General features: G+C 35.3%; 1 protein-coding gene across 4 annotated transcripts in view; it reads right to left on the bottom strand.

Annotated features, from left to right (window-relative positions):
- The window catches only part of SSBP2 (single stranded DNA binding protein 2), a 308,955-nt gene that overhangs the window by 69,242 nt on the left and 214,418 nt on the right, over positions 1-25,295 (bottom strand). For 2 of the 4 annotated variants that reach the window (XM_018050056.1, XM_018050055.1), the window contains exons 5-6: positions 22,805-22,894; positions 1,811-1,870 (exon numbers count right to left, since the gene is read on the bottom strand). In XM_018050056.1, coding sequence (XP_017905545.1) covers positions 1,811-1,870; positions 22,805-22,894 — 150 coding nt within the window. The remainder of the gene's footprint in view (positions 1-1,810; positions 1,871-22,804; positions 22,895-25,295) is intronic. The other 2 variants (XM_018050058.1, XM_018050057.1) reach the window with 1 other exon arrangement.

Here is a 25,295-nt window from a genome sequence, read left to right as displayed (position 1 = left end):
TTACCTTTAACTTTTAAATTGCCTCTTTTAAAAATCCAAAGGCATTATATATTAGTTCTTCAAAAACATTTCAAACAGCCTAGATTTAGAATTCCACATTTCTACCGCCAATCCACTCCTCTTTCCAAAAGTCTTTCATTTTGTCAGTTTCTTTGGATGTGGAACTTAGCTTAGTATCTTATATGTAGCAGGCATTTCAACAGTGTCAAATGGATGCAATTACAGTAATTCCAAGATATTTTCATAATTCATATGGAATAATGGAGTCAGAAAATTCTCACATACATAAGGAAATTCACATTTCCTTAATGTAGATTCTTGCTATTTAGTGGCTAAGCCATGTCTGGCTTTGCGACCCATGAACTACAGCACGCCAGGCTTACACAGCTCTTATATCTATGGATATATCTATGGATGGGATGTCTGAAACAGCATGAAAACTGCAGTGAAAGATAAAACTTTTTGTCCTTAAAAAGGAAATTTAAAAGACTCAGGCGCCTATAAGCAGATCTGACTGTCAATATACACAGGTTCACCCACATAGAAAATAAAATCCCCATATGTTGAAACGCTTGGCATCCGTGTACTTCTTTTTCCTATTTCCTGCCATGTTCCCCTGGCCCTATGTACTGAATGCAGATTCGGTCTGAAGGAGAAAACTCCTCCAGCTGCTACCGTGAGGACATGAGCACTGCAGCAGTGGGATGATCCAGCAGTGCTGCCTGCGTAAAGGTCTCCCCTGGGGATGACTGTGGGTGTTGGCACGCCCAGTTGCATGTTAGGACACCTCAAGGACACTAATTTCAGTAAGAGGAGAGGGGAAGCAAAACTCCGTTTTTATCAAATGTGCTATCAAAGAAACACAATTTTCTAGTTTCATTTTTTTGGTCAGGAAGCAAGCAGAAATTTTTTAGGAAAGAAAAAATTTATTGTGATAACAGGCTTCAGATCTGGGTAAATGATGATAAAAACATGTGAAACTGACAAAACAATTATCTTAAAGTAAATATTCCAAACAGTTAAGCACTTAATTTACTCTTATACACACACATGCACACATGCTGTCTTTAGTCTAAACTTAAAACTATAACATACCTGCAAGTAAAAACTGTGCTTTATTCTCTTTAGCAAATAGATATTTATGTAATTGATAAACTATTTGAGGACAAAAATCTATGAAATCTCAGAACTCTTGTAGGTAAAAATAGTTGGACAATCTACTGTTAACTACTGATCTAACCCTTCTAGAAGAAGCTAATTATATGCCAGATACGTGACTATAGTTGGGCTAAATTGATATGTTACAGCCATGACATTGTAACTGTATAATATAAAAATAAACTTAAGTATGTTCATAGAAAATTTCACTGCCATCCTTTACAGTGTAATCTGCATTTACCAAAATCATACATATTTTGAAGGTTTGGATCAAAGTATATGGTAGACTCCAAGGGTCAGCCAATTTTTTCCTGTAAATATTTAGATAATAAATATTTTAGGGTTGTAGGCCACCTACGGGCTCCATCATGACTCAAATCTCCTATTGCAGTGTAAAAGAAGCCACAGACAATGCATGAATGAAAGAATGCAGCGTTCCAGTACAATTTTATTTACAAAAAGTCAACCAAACTATGGGCCAACCGTTGATGTACATTATACACCACTAGAAGTCCCATAAAATGAGATGAAGGATAATTTAGCATTTTTATAAGAAAGAAATATATGTGACACTGTCAAGATCTTTATTGACTCTTTAGAAAAAACAAAAACAACAAAACATCAAACTTCAGTAGCACACATACAATCTTACCTGGTTAGGTATCCTCAACGGGGGCCTTGGACCTCCAGGGTATCGAGGTGACATAAAAGGCTATTGAAGCAAAACAAATAAATAAAATGAAACAAATGTAAAATACAGATCTGAAAATAAACTGCTTTGAAGAATTTTAGAATTATACAAAACATAAGTCAAGTTTACTTCTGTGGCTAATTTCAGTAGAATAAATGCTTTTGAGAAAAATTACTGTCCTATTTTTTTTAGTTTGTAAAATATCTGGAAAAACTGCCAAATTTTAAAAAAATGTGAATTATTAAGATAATGCTATACAATTGGCAAAAGTAAGATTAAGAAATTTAGGCAACTGAATTTTAGTAACGACTTCAGGAAGAGGATTACTGGCTACATCATTATACAAGTTGGATTCTGAGTATATTCTTTGGACCAAATTACCCAATTTGGTTTTTGTTTTCCTCTAATAATTTTAAAGTTGCCAAATTTCTTCATCTTTTATTTTGTTGTTCTGTTTAAAATGGTAAAGACATTTCTTTCCCAAGGGACATTTGTAGTTAGAACACCTTCAGCTTTCTTTCATTAAGAGTTTGTTGTAATTCAAAATTGATTATAAATTTTAAAGTTGAAATTTCTTTGCATATTTTGAGCCTAGCAGACTATGAGGTGTGTACATTTTTAATAAAGTTTTTATCAAAGTATAGTTAATTTATAATGTATTAGTTTCAGATGTAAAGTGATTCAATGATACACATACATATATATGCAAACATATATACTTATTTAGATTATTTTTCATTATAGGCTATTATAAGATATTGAATATAGTCCCTGTGCTATACAGCAAGTCCTTGTTGTTTATTTATGAATAGTAGTGTGTATATGTTATGAGGTGTGTACTTTTATTAACAGAAAAATGTCCTTATATTAAAATACAAGTTGACTATTTTGTTAGATGACTCAGAGGCTGCTAAGATGTGCTGACTCTGATAGTCCCAAAACTATCTGAAAAATATGCTAGAAGTATCATTTTGATGATTGTTCAATGTTGAGTGGAAGAATATTTTTGACACAGATTTGAGCACAAATTAAAAAAATTATTCAAAATTCCATTTTTATAAATATAATTGTTTGATTATAATACATAATTACATGTAATGTAAGCAAATTATCAACTTTGAAGGGTCGAATATTAAAATATTAAGAATGAATTCACTGAAGACTTGTACATCCAATTCTATAGTAGTTCACATAATTCTAAATTCCATTTTTATACTTTCTACAAATATTTTTAGAAACTAGACCTGCAGTTCATGGCTACACATATTTTCTAGGGTTATTTTACAAGCAGCATCTGAAAGATAAAATTATAACAAATTTATGTGGTATAGACTTTCTCTTTTGGAGACTCGGACACATCAATAAGAACTTTAGAATTCAGCAATTTGGCTTTTTTGCTCACTGTGTTCTCATATGTTAATGTAGTCTTAGGAGATCGTTTTGAATAGAAACAGTGGATTATTCAGGTAATATGGTCAACTTCAGCTGATAAAACTTATATGGATTTTCCAGTTTAAACATTTAAAAAATGTTTAGTTTTTACACATTTGATCAAAGTTGACTCTACCGATTCTGAAGTGCTGCTCTAAACTGAATTAATTAGTTAACTATACTGTCAACTAGAAGCTCATCTCAGTATTCACACTCCCTCTGCTACTTTCCTGATCACCTAATTTCATTTATGAAACTGTCCTGGACTCATTTAAACAATTTAATAATTAAGTGTGGTGTCACTGATTTTGGAATGGTTGGCTTTCTTTCATAAAGTGTTTTATGACATAGTCACTAAGCCAAAATACAATATCAATTTAGTGTTTGAGACATGGAGAAATAAAAATAGGTCACTAATAATTCCTGTCTATAATAAAATCACTTCAAAGTGGAACACAAGGTAGAAATTGTTAACGCTACTAAATCCTGGTAGACATTGAAATGCACCTTGTTTGGGACAGAGAATCTGAGATTGTATTTTCCTCTGAATGTAAAATAATGTTACAGTATTAATATAAGTGGACTATTTAAAAAGGGAAGCTTTTCTCTAATCAGCGGCATTGTGAGTAAGTGTGTTCTAACAGGACTGTTGTACTCTCCTATCTGAACATGAGGCCCCACTGAGACACTACTGAGACAGAGGGGCAGTGCATGTGGTTGTGAAACTGAAGGCCCCTCAATAAGATTGGGAGAGAGGGTCTCTTTTAAATTTACTTCCCCTTGAATGCCCTCCTCCAAGAAGTTCACTTTTTTCTTTGGGGGGCGTGGTAAAAAACAAAATTGAAACCCACTTATAATTTTCAATCTATTGCTATGCAATTAAAGCAAAAAATAACAAAAAGCTAGTTAACTTAGATAACAGTGTACTACTTTTCCTTAAAATATAAAAAATGGGTAAGGATTTTTCTTTGGGTAAAGCATTTTAATACTAAATTAGCACTGTAGCCCTTACTATTCAGATTGATTCTTAAGTTATTGAGTTAACCACTGAGGTCCTCAGCTGCTTGTTGAAGTGCAGACACAGTAACTGAACCAAGAGTTTAGTATTAGAAACAGAACATTCTGCTATATTTGTGTTTCACTATTCAGAACTCAATTTGCTTTCAAATATAATTCAAGATATTTACTTTATGGTAAAATGCTAATATAAGAGATGACCTATCGATAGTATGTGTGTGTGTGCTAAGTTGCTTCAGTTGTGTCTGACTCTTTGCAACCCTATGGACTGTAACCTGCCAGGTTCCTCTGTCCATGGGATTCTCCAGGCAAGAATACTGGAGCAAGTAGCCATGCCCTCTACCAAGGGATCTTCCTGACCCAGGGACTGAACTCGAATCTCTTACATCTCCTGTGTTGGCAGGCGGGTTCTTTAATATTAGCACCACCTGGGAAGCCTCTACATCTTTTGATAGACCTGTCAGTACTCACTCTGCTGATAACTTGCAAAGAACAGATTCCTCAAAGGAGCCCTTAGCTATGAGAGTGTGCTTACTTTTTATATTTGGGGAATTCTTTTTCATAGTTGGGACATCAAAACATTTGCCTGAAAATGTCAGGAGGATGAATCAATATTTTAAGCGGAAAAAGCCTTCCCCTGAAAAAATGGGCTAAACAGTTATAATGCGTGCAGAAAAAACATATGACTGGGAGTCAAACGGAGCCTGGATTCTAGTTTTTGTATGTCCACTAATTAGCAGAGGGACCCTAAATTAAAAACCTTTCAGGGCTTTAGCTTTCTCAATCTAAAATGAGAGTTATACTAGATGATCTCAAACGTCTCTTGGGAAATAATTTTAAAATAATAATTTTAAAAGTCCCATGATTCTGTGTTAATTATTTCCAACATTACCCCTAAGTGTAAAGGTTAGCATACTACAGCTATAAATATTTGAAGCGTGCGGATGGGACTGGGATGGGATATCCATGTATGTTCCTAAGGCACAAACTATCTTTATCAAGGAGCTAGAGAAGTTTGTTCCCATGCTTTCCAGAGAAAAAGAAAAACCTAGTTGAAGAAAAAAATATACTCCAACAATGATGCTCTTTGTTCAGATCAAAGGTCAACAGAGAGAGTAAAAAAGCTATGCTTATTGATTAAAAGGTATACTAGAGATTTGTTCATTTACCAAATGTTTACTTAACACCCACAAAGCCACTGTTCTCAGTGGCTGGACATATCAGTGAACAAACCCGATAAAGATCATTGCCTTCTGCTTGGGATTTTTCAAAGTTCACAGTCCTAAAATTAACAGGAGAAACAATTTTATGGAAAAACTATTTTCTACAGTCCACTAATCTGGAAGAAACAGACTGTTCTCTTCACCAAATGGCAAATATCAATGAAAACCAAGAGAAAATAACATTTCAATCTGGTGCCTTCCCTCAGAAGTCATATGACATCATCCCTACTTGACAGAACATGTAGCACTATGAATGACTGAAATTCAAGGCTCTGCTTTTAAAAAGGCTTTCCAAAGTAGGGCTTCCTAAGGTTCTTTATAAGACAAACTGAGTAGCACAGTCAGTACCCTGACATATGGAAAACATTTACAGGCATAAATTCTCATTTCTACGTTTCAGCGATTTACTCAGAATGAATGGGATAAGCCAAAGTGGAAGCAATAAAAATATATACAAAGCCAGAAAAATCAATAAATTATTTGATGACTAAATGAAAGAAAAATAAAAAAAACTAATAGAAATATAAACCAAGTGTCCAGCTCATTTCCTCCAAGTAGTCTTTTAGAGAAAAGATCATACCACTTAGAATCATAATTTATTTCAGAATGCATGTCATTCCATCTTAAAGGATTATTATTTTCCACTATATCAAGAATTATTCATGAAATATTAAACTTCTGCTTTCCTAAAAGAGATTTTCCTTTATGCTTTTCCATTGCTGCTAGTAGAAAGTCATAGTCTCCCTATTATTTGATCTTCATAAGCCATTAGTGCTTTATCTCAGTTCTCTAAGATTTAGAAGGAACTGGCTCTTTCTCTTCTTTCCTTCTCTGAAAACTTGGAACCCATTCCGCCCTCATGGAAATATTTTCCAAATAATTTACCCATCCTGAAATTATAGGTGGTGAGAACCATTTTAAGCCCTAACTTCTTTTCATATATATATATATATATATAAAGCATAAATATGATTAATAATCAACAGCAGAATATTTTTTGAGATAACTCTGTTCTCTCCTTTCTCTGCTGAGTCAATTTCTACTAACCCTCCAGAGGCTGGTTTAGGTGCCACCCCTCTTTAAGGGAGGTCCATAGACTGAGCGACGGAACTGAACTGACAGGCTCCTTTCCCTCTGTTTTCTGAGCACGTTGTTCACACTGTTCTCATAGAGGACTGAGCACACTGCAGGGGAATATGTGCCTTGATATGAAGGGAACCCACTTCAGAAGAAGAGCACAAAACAAAGATCAGAGCAAGTACCTTAATGTCAAGGTAATCAATCCATGAAATAAAACCGGTATTTCTAAGAATCCTTAAAATTGATGTAGCAATGTACAAATCACCTTATTTTAAATATTTCAACATGGCTTTTGAAACTCTTGATCTTTAAGAGCAAATTGATAATAAAGAAAATTTAAAAATCACTGAAAAAGCTAAAAGCTTCTTTAAAATACCATCTTAAGCATTTTCTATATACTACATTTTATTTTAGGAGCACAATTTAGAACAAATCAATGATGAAGAGAATACTACTAAGTTCTTTAGTATAAACAAATCTAACATTTAGGACACTTTACAACTCTGAAAATTTGTAAGTCAGAGGTATGTTATACAATTTAAAATACTGAACTTTTTTGAGGATAAAACTGAAATTTGCTTCTATTTTTGAAAATATAGTATTTTTAAATGACAAATACACAACTGCAAAGTTTAAGAAAATATGAACTTAGGAAATAATCTATAAAATACACACTTAAAAAATGACTTCACAAAACTACTCAAATGAAGGTTTATAAGTTCTGTAATTGTATGATTATAATAAAATCTGATTTAAAGAATTTTATTTCAGTACACCTTTTTGACACATTTTACAGCAAAGAGTTTTTAGACTTAACTAGGTCAACCTCCTCATTCTATGTAAAAGCAAACCAAAGGTCAAATTTCTTAACTGCCACTTTAGTTTTCTTAGAGCTATATAACATCCTACTACAGTAATACCTTTGTATTGCAGAATAAAGGCAGGTACACAGACTACATTCTTATGACCAACTGACCATAAATAAACTGCCTGACAAGGCACTTCCTCCTAGGCCCCTCAGCAACCTTGCAACCCTTCATTTAATGCAGAATTCTTTATCTTTGCTCCCATTCAACTTTGAAAAGCTGAAAGGACAATGGTATTTCAAGTAAACAAGTTGCACATAAAGTAGTAATTAGCATGCGTTCTTGATTTAACAGATGAAATTCAACAACAGAAATATAAAATAAATCTAGTAAGCTCTATCTCTCCTTGAACATTTTTGGTAGAGTTTTGATAATATACGGCTTCCCTGATAGCTCAGTTGGTAAAGAATCTGCCTGCAATTCAGGAGACCTCAGTTGGGTTCCTGGGTCAGGAAGATCCCCTGGAGAAGGGATAGGCTACCCCTTCCAGTGTTCCACCCTGGAGAATTCCATTGGTCACAAAGAGTTCAACACAACTGAATGATTTTCACTTTCTTTGATAATACATGTTATCTTCAGTTCATTTATTATTTTTAAGTCGAATACAGGAAGAGAAGAGAAGACAGGTTAGGAGAAAAGTACTATCATTATAATGAAACTGTTCATTATAATGTGATAACTTATAATGAGGTTCAGGAAGAAGGGAAGGAAGCAGTTAGCACATTATAAGAGAGAATTTGCAGAGTCACATTCAATAAATACTTGGTTGCTTCCATAGCTGGCTCACTGACTGAGTGAACAACACTGATGAAAGACTGTAAAAACCAGCGAAGGTGTAATAAAGTTTGGTTCTCTTGTATAAAATCTCATCTGGCCAATTTATGTGTCTTGTTAAAAATAAGTGGCATCAATTGATATTGCAAAGGGTAAGGAACAGTATTGGCACATTATATTTGGTTGTCTAATGAGAAAATGCTTATATGTATAGAGGGGAAAATTCAGCTTGTTTATGTAGGATAAATCATATCTTTTAGAGGACCTAATAAAAGTAGGTAAGGAACAAAGTGTTGGAGACCCCAAGACCTTATCTAGTTATAATGACAATATCCACATTAACAACATATAAGATAATTTCTGATTAAGATGACTTCCCTGGTGACTCAGACAGTAAAAGTGTCTGCCTACAATGTGGGAGACCTGGGTTCTATCCCTGGGTTGTGGAGATCCTCTGGAGAAGGAAATGGCAAACCACTTCAGTACTCTTGGCTGGAAAATCCCATGGACAGAGGAGCCTGGTGGGCTATAGCCCATGGGGTCGCAAAGAGTCAAGACACTTCACTTTCTAAGATGACTGAGAAGGTCTTAAACTCTCTCCTGTTTCTGGGGTTTCAGGGTTGAAAATAGTGATTCTTAAGCAGTTTTACAGAGTGCCAGTATTTAGTAACCACTTTTTGGTATAGAAGGATGTCAGGTTAATCTATTTATGATTTGGAGGAAAAAAAGGTATGACGACTTACTAATTTTTTTCTCTGAAGCAGAGGCCAGCTATGAGAAATGCCACCAATTGCATATAGTGGGGCATTTCAGTGGGGGTGTCTGTCTATTAGAGTGCTGCATGTACACATGAGACTCCATTCTTTCTGGACTTAAATAGATTCAAAGAGCTATAAGCCTCAGGTCTTAGAAAAAATGTTTTAGCTTACATATTTTCTTTGCATTAAGAAGAGGCTGGGCACTGTGTAAAAGTATTAAACATTCTCCTTTCTTAACATCATATTGTCTTTGGCACATAACCATTTTTGGTGCAAAAATGTGTAAGAAAAACAGTTATTTGCTAAAAAGTAATTTGCTTTCAGCAATATTTAGGCAAAAACACAAGGTACAAAGTGATAAATAAGAAAATATGCGTTATTTTCAGTAACTATATTAATTACATAAAGATCAAATATCTACCTTACTTGGTCCTGTGCAGATATGACTTGAGATAGATTAATCTTCCAATATTTTTTATGTACTGTTTTAGGCAGACACACAGAAATAATATAAAAGTCTGTGACATAAAAATTATTCTAGAATCTTTCAACAGAAAAAATGTCTTGAACACAATTTTTTTAATTGATAAATATAGAAGGTTATAACTATAGTCCTATAAAGGTAATAAAAATATGTTCATTATGAGATTTTTATCCCAAGCATAAACATTGTCTCAAAATTTAAACATTACCGTTTTTATTCATTCTGTGTCCATTTTTTCAGTTTAGTTCAGTTCTCTCTATATGATTCTCCTATATAGATTTCTATTCTCTATTTTGCTATTTGATATTTCACTGAGAAGTAAATCTTTTTCCTTAATTGTGATGAGTTGAAAGCATATGCTATCAATAATAAACAATACTGAGAATACTATTTTGAAAAAAAGCATCAGTGTTGTGACTTGTACATTTGTTTCTGCCATCGCACATATAGTAAAACTGTTCACATTTTTATAATTCCATGAGATGCTTCATGATTTTTCTGGGAAAAGTAATGAAGCATAAATTATACATCAACTGAATTTCTTCAAAGTTACTTTACAATTCATATATCTTAATTTGTTCAGTTCCTTTTCTGTTTTTCATGAAAATCTCCATCAGACATTACTGACACCCCAGTGGATAAGACACTCTTGATTAACACATCTTAATTCCAACTAGTATTAAACTAATTTAGCTCACAAAATGACATGCTTGTGCTGGCATATTCTGCTAATAAGCATAAATATGTAGTTTATTTTCCATACATCTTAGATATTCTATCATCAACAACACAACGCACATAAAATAACTGTAAAGTAAGATGTTTTTTGGGCAAGACTAATCCAATTCAGCACAGAGTTATTAGCAGATTGATTCTTTGGATATAGATTTAGTCTAAGCATCCAAATTGCTCACTTCTATTATGGGCCTTTCAAAAAGATGAGACAATTTCTCAAGCTTTCATTACCATATATTAGATACTGGTTTTGGCAATGGACTTGTCGATTATGAATGACCAAGCTTCCTCCAAGCTGCCTTCTGGTCTAATCAACTAACAGAAGTTTGAATACAATCTGTAAAAACATTAATAAACTGTTTTAGATCAATTTATATTCATAAATACACAAAGACACTTTTTTTTGGTGTCTGTGGGACAAGTAGCTGGAGTCCTATATAAGCTGAATTTGGCTCTGTGCTGCCTCCTATCACTGACTCAAGTCACAAGGACAGATCAACCCACATTATATAGTTTAAAAAAAAATCACCATGGGTATGAAAATAAATATGTAAGATTTATAATTCAGGCTAAAGGATTAGGCTGACTCAAAAAAGATGCCAAAATAATAAGTTTTCAAAATTACTCTTAATTTTTCATTGAAGGATGCAAAAGTATTTCCCTCTTCCCCAGCATTTTCCCTATTTTATATTCATGCTTCCATCTAAAGTTCCAGATGACAGTGTTGGAGATAGACACTTTAATTTACCTAAACATACCATTAGGTTTTAAAAAAAAAAGTTACGTTGTTCTTATCCTTCTGATATCTTGATATGCTACGGAAGTTTCTACTGATTAAGCAGCAGTCTTTTCGAATTCACAAGCAGTAATAACATCTGCTATAGAAACCTGCCTATGGGCTTGGTCTCTGATACAAGCGGCAGATATATATATATACACACACACACACACTTTCTTTAGAAATGAAATGTTATGCTTCATATTTGCTTGGTTACTTACCTGCAAACATGAAGTCTATTTAAAATTACTTATGTCCAAACTATATAGAATACTCTTTTCTACTGAACAGATTTTTACAGAAATTATTAATGCTCAAAAATGTCTGTTTTGAAACTAGAGCTTGCTAATTTGACTAATGCCAAACATTACGAAAATAAGCAAGATGGGAGAATTCAAATTGAACCAAGTGAAGTGACCTCTTCAATTTAACGGATGCATTTTGAACCACGTGTGCTAAGCAGATACAGAATACATGTACAGAATAAAACTGAGAAGACAAATTTGAGTGGAGAAAATATTATTGATGTCAAAGTTATTTGTAATGTCAGATTATTTATAGAATATAGAAATGACAGAGAACCAGCAGTAGTCACAGTTGAAGGTATCTTTAGTAAGTAATTCTGTTTTACTTTCTTGATAAGCATCCTTCTGTGTACAAAGAATATCTGATTACTCTATTCCCTAGCACTGTGTCTTTAAACTCAAGATTATATCTGATAGTTGGGTATAATAGATAGTATCTGGCAACAGCCAATACTCTCTGCTCACAGGTGCCAGCAGAGCTGTTTTCTTTGTCCCTCGGCAGGGATGGACAGTTTATCATAGCCAACACTCATTCGCAGCAGCATTTCTTTGACCTCCCCCAATTCCCCCTCCAGTTACCGCTTCATCTCTTACTTTCCCTTTAGAGCAAAACTCTTTGAAAGAGTTTGACACACTCGTTGCCTCCAATTTCTCTCTTCCTGCCACATACTGAATCCACTTTTATGTGACTGTCACCCCCATCACTCCACTGAAACTGGCCTTATCATGGTCTCCAGTGACCACCTCATTAGGTCCAACCGTCAGGTGTGAGCCCTCAACTAATTTGAACCATCGGAAACATTTGACACAGCTGATCATTCCTTATTTCCCTGAAACATTTTTCTTCTTGGCTTCCAGGCTCCCACAGCGCCTGATTTTCTTCCTAACTCATGTGCGCCTCCTTCCCATTTTTCTTCCTGCTTACTCATCTTCTTGCCTTCTTCATATCAGAGCCTTGGGATGCTTCTCGTCTCTCTCTACTCATTACCCTGGTGATGTCATCCAGGCTCACAGCTTTCAATATTATCCATATGCTAATAACTCCCAAATGTCTCGAGCCCAAGCCTCAGGCATAAAACTCCAGATCTGATACCTTTGCTCTCTACTTGACATCTCTTGAATATCTAATAGTCACCTTAATCTTAACAAGTTCAAACTTAAGCTTCCGATATTCCTCTCATACTTCCTCTTGCAGTTTTACTTACATGAGTAAATGTCAGCTCCGTTCTTCCAGCTGAACAGGTCAAGAACCTTGCAGTCACCCTTCATTTGTCTTTTCCTCTCACAACACATATCCAGACCGTTGCCAAGATCTGTTGGCTCTAACTCCAAAATATATCTAAAATCCAATCACTTCTCACCATGCTTACCACCTTTGAGCCATAATAACCTCTTGTTAAAATTTTGTCATGATATCCAAACTGGCCTCTCTGCTTCCACCATTCCCTCCAATAGACAAATCTCAGCATAGCAGCCAAGAAGACCCTGCTAAAACCCTCCACTCAGCAAAACCCCAAATGACCTACAAAGTTCTACTTGATGTGGCTGTCTACTGCCTCCGATTTTGTGTATCTGTCTTCCCCACTGACACTCTACTATAGTTACTCAGGCATTTTAGCTGTCCCTGGATAAGGCCAGTCATGTGCTGAACTCAGGGACTTTACACTGGCTGCTCCCTAAGTCTACAACACTCCTTCAGACACCGGATTCTTGTTCCCTGACTTTCTTCAGGTCTTCACTCAAATAGCATCTTCTTGTTGAGACCTTCTGTGGCCAATCCATCCAGAACTTCCTCTACATTGTCAGTTCTTTTCTGATTCATTTTTCTCTCTAGTCTTTATCACAATCCAACATGTCTTATATTTTTAAATATTTATCTTGTTTACTGACTGTCTCTCATAGTGGACTCTAAGTTGAGTGTGAGCAAGGGTTTCTATTTAGCTTGTTTATTACTGCAGTAACTCTAACATGGGTAAGGGGGGGGCAGTCAATATTTGATGCTGAATGTCATCAGCTGTCTTACCCAGTTGTTCTCAATTTTAGCTTGTAAGACTCACTAATTTAAAAAAAAAAAAAAAAGAACAAAAACCAAAGGATTTCCAGCACCATGGCCCCACCACCAAGAATTCTGATATACTAGGAGGCAGGTGACCCCCAGGACTCTTTGCCAGTGTCACTCAGAACATGCTTGGAGAAACACTGTTCTTAGCCCTAACCCTTTAGATTTCTCACAGGCTGTCATGTTCATATTCATAAAGAACTGGAATGGGCCACTTATAGCTCACAGGCTAAATGTGGTCCACGGCTTGTTTTTGTAAGTAAGGTTTGATTGCAGCTACTGCTGTTCAGTCACTAGGTCATGGACGGCTCTGCTACCACACGGGCCGCAGCACACCAGGCTTCCCTGTCCTTCACTGTAGCAGCGCTCTTCAGCCTACACAGTGTCTGTGACTGCCTTTACACCACAACAGAGTTGAGTAGTGTCACTTCCGAGCCTTCAACTCCTTAAATACTTACTACTGGGCATTTTATAGAAAACGTTCGTTGACTTCTGATATAGACAGAAGACACATTATTTCAGAACAATATCATCTAGTGATAAGTTATTTTAGCTTTTTTAGGGTGATTTTTTTTTTTTTTTGGTCACACAACGCAGCATGTTAGTTCCCCATCTGGAATGGAATCTGTGCCCCCTACAGTGGGAGCATGGAGTCTTAACCACTGGACTGCCAGGGAAGTCCGATATGCTATTTTTTCAAAAAGCTGAAGGTATTCTAATGTATACTTAGGCCAAATCTATCCCACCTATATAGGGAACTTGCAATATATTTAATATTTGATTTATATTTGATGGGCTTCCCTTGTGGCTCAGCTGGTAAAGAACCCACCTGCAATGTGGGAGACCTGGGTTCAATCCCTGGGTTGGGATGATCCCCTGAGAAGGGAAAGGCTACCCACTCTAGTACTCTGGCCTAGAGAATTCCATAGGGTTGCAAAGAGTTGGACATGACTGAGCGACTTTCACCTTACATTTAATAATTCATTTCTTGATCTTTAATTCCCCAAAGAATGGTGACCATTTTTGTTTTTGTTTCTATAACAAACATTAAACAAAATACTAAGATTCTGTTGTAAATTGTCTTTGGATATTTGCTATACATTTTTTGTTTCCCAGGGACCTATAATAAAAATGGACGTATTCTGGGAAGAATTTTCAGTAGTAAGACACTGGTCTAGGATAGCCAGGTTAACTTTTTCATAAATAACTCATTTTGGCAAATAAACAAAAAAGTAAGCTTTCTAACAAAGTATTTCATTCTGTTCTAACTGAAAAACCCAAGTAAACACTCTGAACCCCTGGTACTCCCCTCTTTGCTTGTTGTCCATCTAGTAAAAATGTAGGGTCTTTAGTTTGGAACTAATTTTTTTTTTTTAACTTAAGTTACTCATGCTGAGAAGTTTTAATTTGTTCTAAGAGCTGAGGCTGGAAAGACTTACTACCACAACCGTAGGAAAGCATTATCAAAGCCAGCAGCTGTCAGGCACCTTTATTTTTTTTAGGCTGCTTTTATCTTTATAGTAGAGAAAGATTTGTTCTGTTCTTGGTATTTAGAATCCTTGTTCTTTAAAGAGTCAAAACTACATTTCTAAGAAAATGAAACTTCAGCTTTATTTCTTGAACTTTGGTAAATAACCTTCTCCACCTCTACTCTCCATATCCTGGTGTATTTAATTCTGAGAAATACTATACTTAATGACTGAATTTTAGACTATATATTAAATACACTGATAATGTTAAAAGTTATAGTTCAGTAAGTCAATTCAACTTGCGATATTCAGTAATCATTCAAATTAAGAAATGATACACTTCCTAATCTTTTGGTTTGTTACCTGAGGTCAAAGATGATATCTACAACTTCTGGAGAGAAGGAAAAAAGAGTTTCTCTTGGTTTAGAGTATTTCCTAAGACTAACTTCTGAAACAGACATAATCAGAAGGGATAAGAAGAAAGGCAAACCATTGGGAGAGAAGACAATTGAAAGCTTAATAACAGAAGGGAACTATTTAAGAATATGTGTAAGTAAGGCATAGACACTAACTATATATTAAATAATAGGGTAAAACAAGTCCTCTGATAATAAAACAGTTGTATTATGAAAGTCTGAATATGAGGAGCAGAGCAGAGGAGTATGCTTAGTTATGAAGGTTCCCTGATAGCTCAGTTGGTAAAGAATCTGCCTGCAATGCAGGAGACCCTGGTTTGATTCCTGGGTCGGGAAGATCCTCTGGAGAAGGGATAGGCTACCCACTCCAGTATTCTTGGGCTTCCTTTGTGGCTCAGCTGGTAAAGAATCCACCTGCAATGAGGGAGACCTGGGTTTGATCCCTGGGCTGGGAAGATCCCCTGGAGAAGGAAAAGGTTACCCACTCCAGCATTCTGGCTTGGAGAATTCCAGGGACTATATAGTTCACAAGGTTGCAAAAAGTTGGACACAACTGAGCAACTTTCACTTGTTATGTCCAGAAATAAGTCAAATAAATATATACCTCCAGAAACATTTAATGTTGTAAAAATATTTCTTCCTGTTTGTCCTTTTCAGTTGCAGTGTTAGATTAACTGTTTTTCTCCTTTTTGACTCTTTTTCCTTTAAAATATTAAGAAATCATTATTACCCTGAGTTTTGTTTTTGTCTTTGGTGCTTTATAAATGTCATTTATACTGAGCTTTTTCTAGCCAATAACAGTACCATGGAGAAAAGGGGAGATTTATTTCTATTTGTTTGTACTTCTTATTACGTTATTATTATGTCAAAGCATTCGGTCAGCTTGCAACTGTGCAGTCTTGATAAAAATAGAACCTTCGGAAAATATACCCAAACAAGTAGAGACACTGGCAAACCACCACTAGATGGCAAAGCCGCTTTACCATTGCTGACACTCTGCCTGTAAACAGATTGTGACTTACAAACGTGCTGCAACACATTTTCTACCATATGAGAGTTTTGATCAATTTGGATTTTAAAATACGGATGGCCACCACAGTCTGAAACTAAATTACTTGGTATACTTTATCTTAAACAAGTACATACAATCTTATTCATGTCAAACAAAGCTTTACATTTATAATCCATCATCAATATATTATTAGTTTTCAACAGTTTTCAGTAAAGATTACAGGTCCAGTGACTAAGAAGATAGCAAATGGATCAAGATGAAAATTAAAGCACAATATGGTACACGGTAAAAATGAACAAAAGGTGACACAGAACTCAGAATTAGATATTTACAAGTATATCCCACATTAGTTGTACACTCAAAGATACCTACATTAAACCTATTAAAAGGTTACACTGTGTTTTCATATGAAAGTTTTAGATGTACTTGAAGTGATACAAACAAGATGTGGTTTTCTTAAAAGTTTTCTTGTGGTAAGGGCAGAAAGGAGGAAATAAAGTATTTTTCACTCCCCAGATTTTTTTTTTTTTGGTTGAAATCAGAAATGCTTTAATTAGTATGTTATAATAAATATGTTTAAATAACTGTAAAAAGTTATGTTTATAAATAAATGAATTTAAATAAGTACAAGTAAGTTAAATAAGTATAAGTTATAATAAATTCACAAGAAAAGATTTCTTATTGCTCAAATCTAGAAAATTATAACACTTCTTAAGGTGACAGAGTTAACAGTCTATTTTAAAAAAAACATGAATGAGAACTTTGTTTATAAATGCATTTAACTAAACTATTTTATTATATACAAATGTGAAGAAAATCTAATTGGTTCAAGGATTAATGCTGCCTATTTGATAAAACTACAGAATCAAATTTTACCTGATTTTTAGTACAAATGCTACGAGAATGAATATATAGCAGACTGAAGCTTTTAATCCATGATTCAAATTTCTTAGCATACAGTGAAACCTGTGAATAATACTCTGGCACTGGGACAAGAGAGCCATAGTCCAGATTTAGTTCAAAGGGCCTGTTATGTGTATTCATACCATGCCACAATACTGTATTTTCTTCCACCAAAACTGCCAAATGGCCACTTACACTATCTTCCCTCTGACCCTAGTAACTAGACTCCTCATCTTAAGAAAGTTATTCTAAAGTTATTCACCCTTTCTGTGGTAGGTCGCTCTGAGAATTTATAGTATTTCTTATACAAATTACTCCTTTGAAAAAAGACTCCAAGTAAATGAATGTGCCTTACTTCAAATGGCTTCATTTTACTAAACTAACACCTTTGTTTGTATGTTCAGCTATACCCCTTGATTTTACTTGATTGAGCTCATACTCAATAATACAAGCACTTCCATTTCAATAAAAAATGACAGTTTAAGGGTTTAAGTCTAAACCATGTTGATTATCTGTCACTAACAGATGCTAATCTAGAGTCTGTCTTCCAGGATGGACTTATTAAATGTATAGGGAATTGACCATATTTATATTGGAGTCTAAGTTAACTGTATTCTTGGGCTCTAAAATCACTGCAGATGGTGACTGCAGTCATGAAATTAAAAGACGCTTGCTCCTTAGAAGAAAAGCTAGGAACAGCCTAGACAGCATATTAAAAAGCAGAGATATTACAGTGCTGACAAAGGTCCATCTAGTCAAGACTATGGTTTTTCCAGTAGTCATGTATGGATGTGAGAGTTGGACCATAAAGAAAGCTGAGCACCAAAGAATTGATGCTTTTGAACTGTGGTATTGGAGAAGACTCTTGAGAGTCCCTTGGACTTCAAGGAGATCCAACCAGTCCATCCTAAAGGAAATCAGTCCTGGGTGTTCACTGGAAGCACTGATGCTGAAGCTGAAACTCCAATACTTTGGCCACCTGATGCAAAGAACTGATTCATTGGAAAAGACCCTGATGCTGGGAAAGACTGTGAAAGCGGGAGGAGAAGGGGATGACAGAGGATGAGATGGTTGGATGGCATCACCGACTCAATGGACATGAGTTTTGAGTAAGCTCCAGGAGTTAGTGATGGACAGGGAAGCCTGGTGTGCTGTAGTCCATGGGGTTGCAAAGTCGGACACTACTGAGCAAATGAAATGAACTGATTCTTCACGCTGTTGTTATGAATTCACAGATTAAGAGTTTATAATAATTTCATTTGGTAATGTATTTGTCTATAGTTATAATGGAAAAGGGGAGCTTCCCGGGTGGCTCAGTGGTAAAGAATTTGCCTGCCAAGCAGGAGATGCGGGTTGGATCCCTCAGTTGGGAAGATCCCTTAGAGCAGGAAATGGCAATCCACTCCAGTATTCTTGCCTGGGAAATCCGATGGACAGAGGAATCTGGCAGACTACAGTCCATTGGGTCACAAAAGTACTTCTTATGGTATGATCACATATTGAGTGAAGCTCAGAATTGAAGATGGCGAAGCTTTATGCTTTAATTCAATGCATAAAGTGTCGCCTTTCTTTACTTCCATTTATTCATTAAATTCTATTAGGCTCAATCCTTTCCTGGTCTAGTACCACTCCAACTGTTCCCAAATAAGCTTTGCACTTCCTCACTAAGAATGGGGATTCAAAACTATTTTCATTCTCTGCGTAATTCTAGGACGTCACTATCTCTATGGAGCTGGACTAAAAACTGGTATGTGGCCTTGAATTATCATTGTCTTGATGACATGTCTACTTACAGAAGGCAGCTACTCTCCATTAACAACAGGCATTGTGGCCAGAATCATGCTGAAGGACAGGAAAGTGATACTGATATTTAGGAAACAGACCCCGAGCCCATCATGATATGTACCAAAGACAACATACTGCTGCTTTTAAAAAAATGTTTGATGACTTGACTTTCCCAGTATTTTAGAGAGGGATTTCTAGGGAGACTGAACATACTTAAGCCTCCTGAATAAGGAAAATGAGTATTTAAAGGATTAGCTGGAATGGTCTCCCTGGATAAAAAGGGATGACGTTTATCATGCTCAAGCATATTTAAAACTTTTTGTACCTCCTATCTTTCCTAACTAGATAAAGACATGAAAGTTTTCCAAGGGTCTAAAGTAGAAACCTCAGAATCATCTTCGATTTCTCCAAGTCCAACTTGTTCAATCAACTAATGCCTAGTGAACATAACTGTGTGTTGCTGCTTCTCCCCAGTCCGCTGCTGTTGCTCCTAAATATTAACAGGTCCACAGAGCCTCTTTCTTGAGCTACTGTCACAGCCGTCCAGCTGGCCCCCTGCAATAGCCTCTCTCGTGGGTTCTGTTGTCTTCACTCTTCTTTTGAGTGTTGTTGTTCTGGGAGTTCAAGTATACATCCCTATACTCTCTCATTCTGCACTTCCCCCCTGAACAGTCAGCCTACACCTGTGGATTCAGGTCCTTGATATGGTGACAATCCTGCAACTTTTATCTGTAGTCTAGATCACTGTCTTGGCCTTCAAACCTTTATGCTCATTGGTCTATGGGCTATTTTTAATTGGAGGTCTCACCTCAAATTCTGTGGTCCCTATCATCAAATCTCATGTGGATTACTGTAACAGCCCTCCTAAATAGTCTCCCTACTGTCAAAACTGTCCCTCTGCAATACTCGCTGCATCCTATAACTGGAGTGATTTTTCAAAAAAATGCAAATAGCAACAGGCATCCTTCTAGCTTAAAACCCTTCAATAGCTTATCACTGCCTTTAAGATCAAGCTCAAACTCTTAACTAACCTATAAGGCCCCTCAAGGTTCCTTTGGAGCCTCACTGCTAGTCATTCTCTCTTTAGCTAATAATTAAGCTCCAGTTTTTTGGAATTATTTGGTCTCTGCTTTCTTGTCTGGGTTTTCAGAATTTTTTTTCCCTTCTTCCTGGAATGTTCTTTTCATCTCTCCCTGCTTCCTTTGCCTAATCATCTTTAGATGCCAACTTGGATTTATTTACTGTTTTGGCAATATTTTTCTGACAATGGTTCTCCCACGATTGAGTTTGGTGGCCTTCTGATTTGCTTAAACACACACTACTCATTTAATATAGCCATTTCTTTCTAAATTTGAATTGCCTTTTCTCTTTCTCATTCACCACAGTGTACGTTTTTGAGGGCAGGGATTTTGTATACAACTATATCATAGGTGCTTAACAAAGCGTAAATCTGCCCTATAGTTTGAATTCTGGTCACTGCCCTTCTTAAAGATGTCCAACAGCCCCTACAAGCCTAGTGAATAAAGACTCAAGTTCTTTACACGGCACACAAGGCCCTTTTCAAGATGCTAGAGTTTATCTTCCAATTTCATTTCCAGGAATTCTTGCCTGCCTCCCTCCTCTATTGTCCATTCATATTTCGCTGAACACCTCTGCATAGGTAATTCTGACGCTTCCATGCTTTTGCTTACATTTTTCCCACTTTCTAGAGTATTGTTCCTCTGACTGTTTTCTTGGAAAACTTTTTCAAAACCACCTTTAGCTCTAGTTCAGGCAGACTTAATAGTTCTCGTCTCTAGGTCAACACAGAACTTTACTCTGTTTCAGCATATATCTTGCTATATTACAGTTATTTATTTTAAATAATGACTCACTGGTTAGACAGTGAGCTTTAGGAAGGTACATATAAACACATTCATGTTTAGATGCCTGCCACAGTGCCTGACATCTACTGGGAGTCAAATGTTTATCTAATTGGATTAAAACAAAAATTAATTTTGTTTCAACTGCTCTTACCAAGACTTAGGCACAAGGCAGGTAAGGGAAGAATGGCTCATTTTACAAAATGTGAAAATGAAAATGTATAGGTTTATACATCTTTGCTTGACCCTAGGAAGAATTTGGCTTCTTTCCCAACTCATCCTCTTTTTCTTTTTTAAGTGCTTCTACTAGCTCTTGTAAGTAGGTAAACTCTTCTGATTTATTCCCTAACTCCAATCTATCCTTAGCATGAGGAAAGCACATAAAATGAGCTAGAAATATTTTATGAATAATGATCAACTATGAGCATTGGCTCAGAAGGTAAAGAATCTGCCTGCAATTCAGGAGGCCCAAGTTTGATCCCTGGGTTGGGAAGATACCCTGGACAAGGGAATGGCAACCCACTCCAGTATTCTTGCCTGGGAAATCCCATGGACAGATAGGCTACGGTCCACAGGGTTCCAGAGAAGGACACGACTGAGCAACTAACACACACACACACAAGTGAACTTTAAACAGTAAAGTCAAGGGCAGAAGTTCAGAAAGCCTTGCTTTGAATCCCAGTCCTGTGACTTTCTGACTTTGTACAAACTGCTTATCATGCCTTGGTTTTTTTATTTGCGCAATAAGAATGATGATAAGACTTACTTTACTCTTAGGTTATTGTGAAGATTAGGAGTTTATATATGTGAAACATTTAGAACAAAAACATGGCATACAGTAAGTAGTTACTAAGTGTTAGGTTTTATTATCTTAAATAGTGATTAATTATATGTTCCTATATTTTAAGGTGCTTCAGTACAGAATGTGAGCTCTAAGACTTTGAATATCAATATAGAGTAGCCAGACAAATAAGCATATCCTGAAGGACTTTACATTTCAGAGTTAGTACTCAGTTCTAATTATGACTTTTTAATTCAATTGCTGTACTGTGGAAAATTACTTATTTTTCTATTTTCACATTTATAAGTACATTGATCTACTCTGTAATGATGGTATGTATCAACAAATGATTTTCAAGAATCTTGAAAATACAAAACACTAAAGTGACAAAATAGTTTGTAAGTACCCGAAGTAATTCCTTAACAATATTGCCTATTACATTAATTCCCATACTGCCTTCCAATTGCAGCTCTAACTCCTAACTTCTTCCTAATTTTCTCAAAGAGTGTTATAAAATTAACTGTGTAGTTAAACTTCAGAATCTATGTTGGTTTGGGTTAGAAAACTGTCAGATTTAAATGTGGATGCCATTAAAGTAATGCAATTTAAAAAATCATTATCATCTTTTGCTAAAATAAATGTGCTTATTGCAAATTTAAAATACTAACATATGCATTTTAAAATCTGATTTTATGTTATATAATGATATTGATAAAAATCTCAGTTTAAAAGCCACAAAAATGATTCTATAACAAAAATATTTTGTTGTAGCCTATAATTTTGATAAATGAATAGGTTATGATTTAGCCATAGCGTGAAAGTTCAGCCAAATCTTGATTATCTTTGGTCTATGGAGATATGGATGGCTTACATAGTTAAAATCCATGTATTATTCTAAAACCTCATTCATTAGCCTTTTCTTCCACCAAATCTTCACCACATTAGCTTAATGGGCTAATTTGCACTTAAGCTACCTTTCTTACTTGAACAGTGAATGGCAAAATAAATACACGAATCAAAATTGGACAACAAATAAAACCTTGGAAGGAAGGGCTAATCTACATACTAAAACAGGTCTCTGAATAATCAAGAGTTGGCTGCACAGTATTATGTTTACTTTAAGGATTACAATAGCCTCATTCTCCTTTGTGTCTTTCAATAAAATTGAACAGGAGTTCCTATGCCTTAACAGTCCTAGTCAGAGTTGCTCTGAGTACCTGAAAGAACCCTGGTGGTACAGGGCCTACTGGCATGCCATCTCCTGGGGGAATGTTTCCTAGCACTGGACTGGGAGCTGCTGCAGCACTCTGCAAAGAATAAAGGAGAAACAAACCTAGATCATTACAGAGAAGGCACAAAACCAAAGACTGATGATAACAGACTGTAGGAAGGGAAGTTTTTCATTCCTGGGAACAAATATTGGTAATTTTTCCCACTCCAGAGGTAAACTAAGATATAGTAGTTACTTTGGTATATGACTAAGTTATTTGGTTTAAACAGATCTCTTTAAAACTTTTTAAAGTTACAAACTATAATAAGATGCTATATTTGAGTGATATATAAAAGGCAATTAATATGATAAAATGATAGAAATTTAAATAAATGCTTTATTTTAAGGCAAAGACTTATGAAATGGCAACATCAACAACCAATAGGTAAATAAGTAACAAGTTTGAAAATGATGGTTGTATGAGATGGAAAAAGGAGCTCTGTTTAGATTAATTCTCTGTCTTTAGGTGGCAACACTCACTTTATTCACTTTCTAATATAAATGCTATAATTGGTAGCCAAAATAGCAAAAATAGGGTGGTGAGGATGAAAAAGTAATTAGGAGACTGAATAAGAGAAAGGAATTAGATTTGCACAGATTAGTCTCATGTAAACAGATTATTAAAAAATCAGATTGAAAAATTCAAAGTCTACTTTACTTGCAAATTATTTCATGGAATCCTACAGCTTCATGAAATAGTAACATGAAAAACTTTGGGATAGGCTCTTCGTAATTGAGTCAAGGTTTTAGATTTAATTCTTACATAGAGCAGTAATACATACAACTATTTTACAACCATGGATTTCATCCCTCAGTCTGTTTAGATACATTACAAATCCTAAGAACAGTCAAGAAGGGATCAGAAATATGTAAAAGACAGATCAGTATGAACCCAACAGTTCTGTTATGAAAGTAACTCAAATCCAAGATCTACTGTATTTGTTATACTTTTCTCCCATCAGTTTATTCATTCATGCATTAATATTCCATGAGAAGATGTAATATCTCAGTATATTTGTAGCATATATTTCCCAGTATATAAACTGATAAGATACTAAAGTATGTTTATTCTATAGTACTGGAAGTTATTATCAATCAAGGCCAATGATTTTGGTCTTTCCTGAGGAAACCTAGATTTAAACTTGGTTATCTAAAGTGTTTCCCTGTGAACGCCAAAATTCTAAACTTCTGATAAAACACGTAAGTATTAAAGGAGAAATAGTATTTCTTAGATATTAAGATTAAACATCAATCTATCCCATTTTAAACAAAAACATGCAATTTCATTCAGTGTATATCAATACCTACCATTTGTCACATATTGTTGTAATTTGCATTTTATATCAACACTCATGTTTTTTAAAAAAATTAAAGGCAAATTGCTTTCTCATTTTAACTAAACTTGTATAAATTTTCATATATAATATTAGAGTAAGAGAAAACTTTACCAAACATTTATCTTCTTTTAGTTAAATATATATGGTTACAGGCAGATCTAGGAAGAAAGATTTGATCTACATCTTTTGACAGTCAATTACTATAATGGGGAAGTTGCTCTTAGCACTAAAAGTTAGACAGAGGGTGTCACTATTGTTCTAATTAATTGTAGAACAGTAACCTTTTCCTGTAAGAAAAAACTTACTTAAAAGAGACAAGTTTGTAAACCACACTCACCTTTGCTTTTACAGAAACGTACGCTACTACGTTGAGCAGGTTTACAAGAAAAAAACAGAATTTAGTGAATTGCTGCAACTGCTTAGTGCTGTACAAATATGCTATTTCTCTTATAATTCTTTAGCAAGTATACTGGGGCTTAGGTGGCTCAGTGGTATACAGAATCTGCCTGCCAACGCAGGAGCCGCAGGAGACACAGGTTCGATCCCTGGGTTGGGAAGATCCCCTGGAGGAGGAAATGGCAACCCACTCCAGTATTTTTGCCTGGGAAATCCCATGGACAGAGTAATCTGGTGGGCCACAGTCTACGGTGTTGCAAAGAACTGGACATGACTGAGCATAGCATAGGACTGTAAGTATATTAAAAAAGCTTTTGCCTATCTAAAGGGAAAAATATTTGTTTGTATCGAAACTAAAACTTAACAAGTAAAGATGTTAGGTTGTCATTGGCTCCTTTTTTTTCCTCTTTTCCGGGGGTCAGGGGGGCGGATCACATTGTTAAAAGGTATAAAATCTACTAGTTTTTTATTCAAAGTTCTTCTTCACTGTATATGTTTTGTAAGGGTTTTTTTCAGCTATTATTTAAAAATGAAACAAATGATATAGATGAAGATTTAAGCAAGTTAAATCTGAAATACCTTTTTAATTTTAATTTTATGACTTCAAAATTATTTAATAAATCCACTCAAAATATATCTTGCCAAGACACTCTTATCAAGCTCTACAACATAATAGCTGATGCAATAGAGAAAAAAAATCCTTGC

This window comes from Capra hircus, chromosome 7 (genome assembly GCF_001704415.2).
Source record: "Capra hircus breed San Clemente chromosome 7, ASM170441v1, whole genome shotgun sequence".
Classification (NCBI taxonomy): domain Eukaryota; kingdom Metazoa; phylum Chordata; class Mammalia; order Artiodactyla; family Bovidae; genus Capra; species Capra hircus.
Note: the sequence above shows the minus strand (reverse complement) of the source record. Positions and strands in the feature narration are given on the sequence as shown.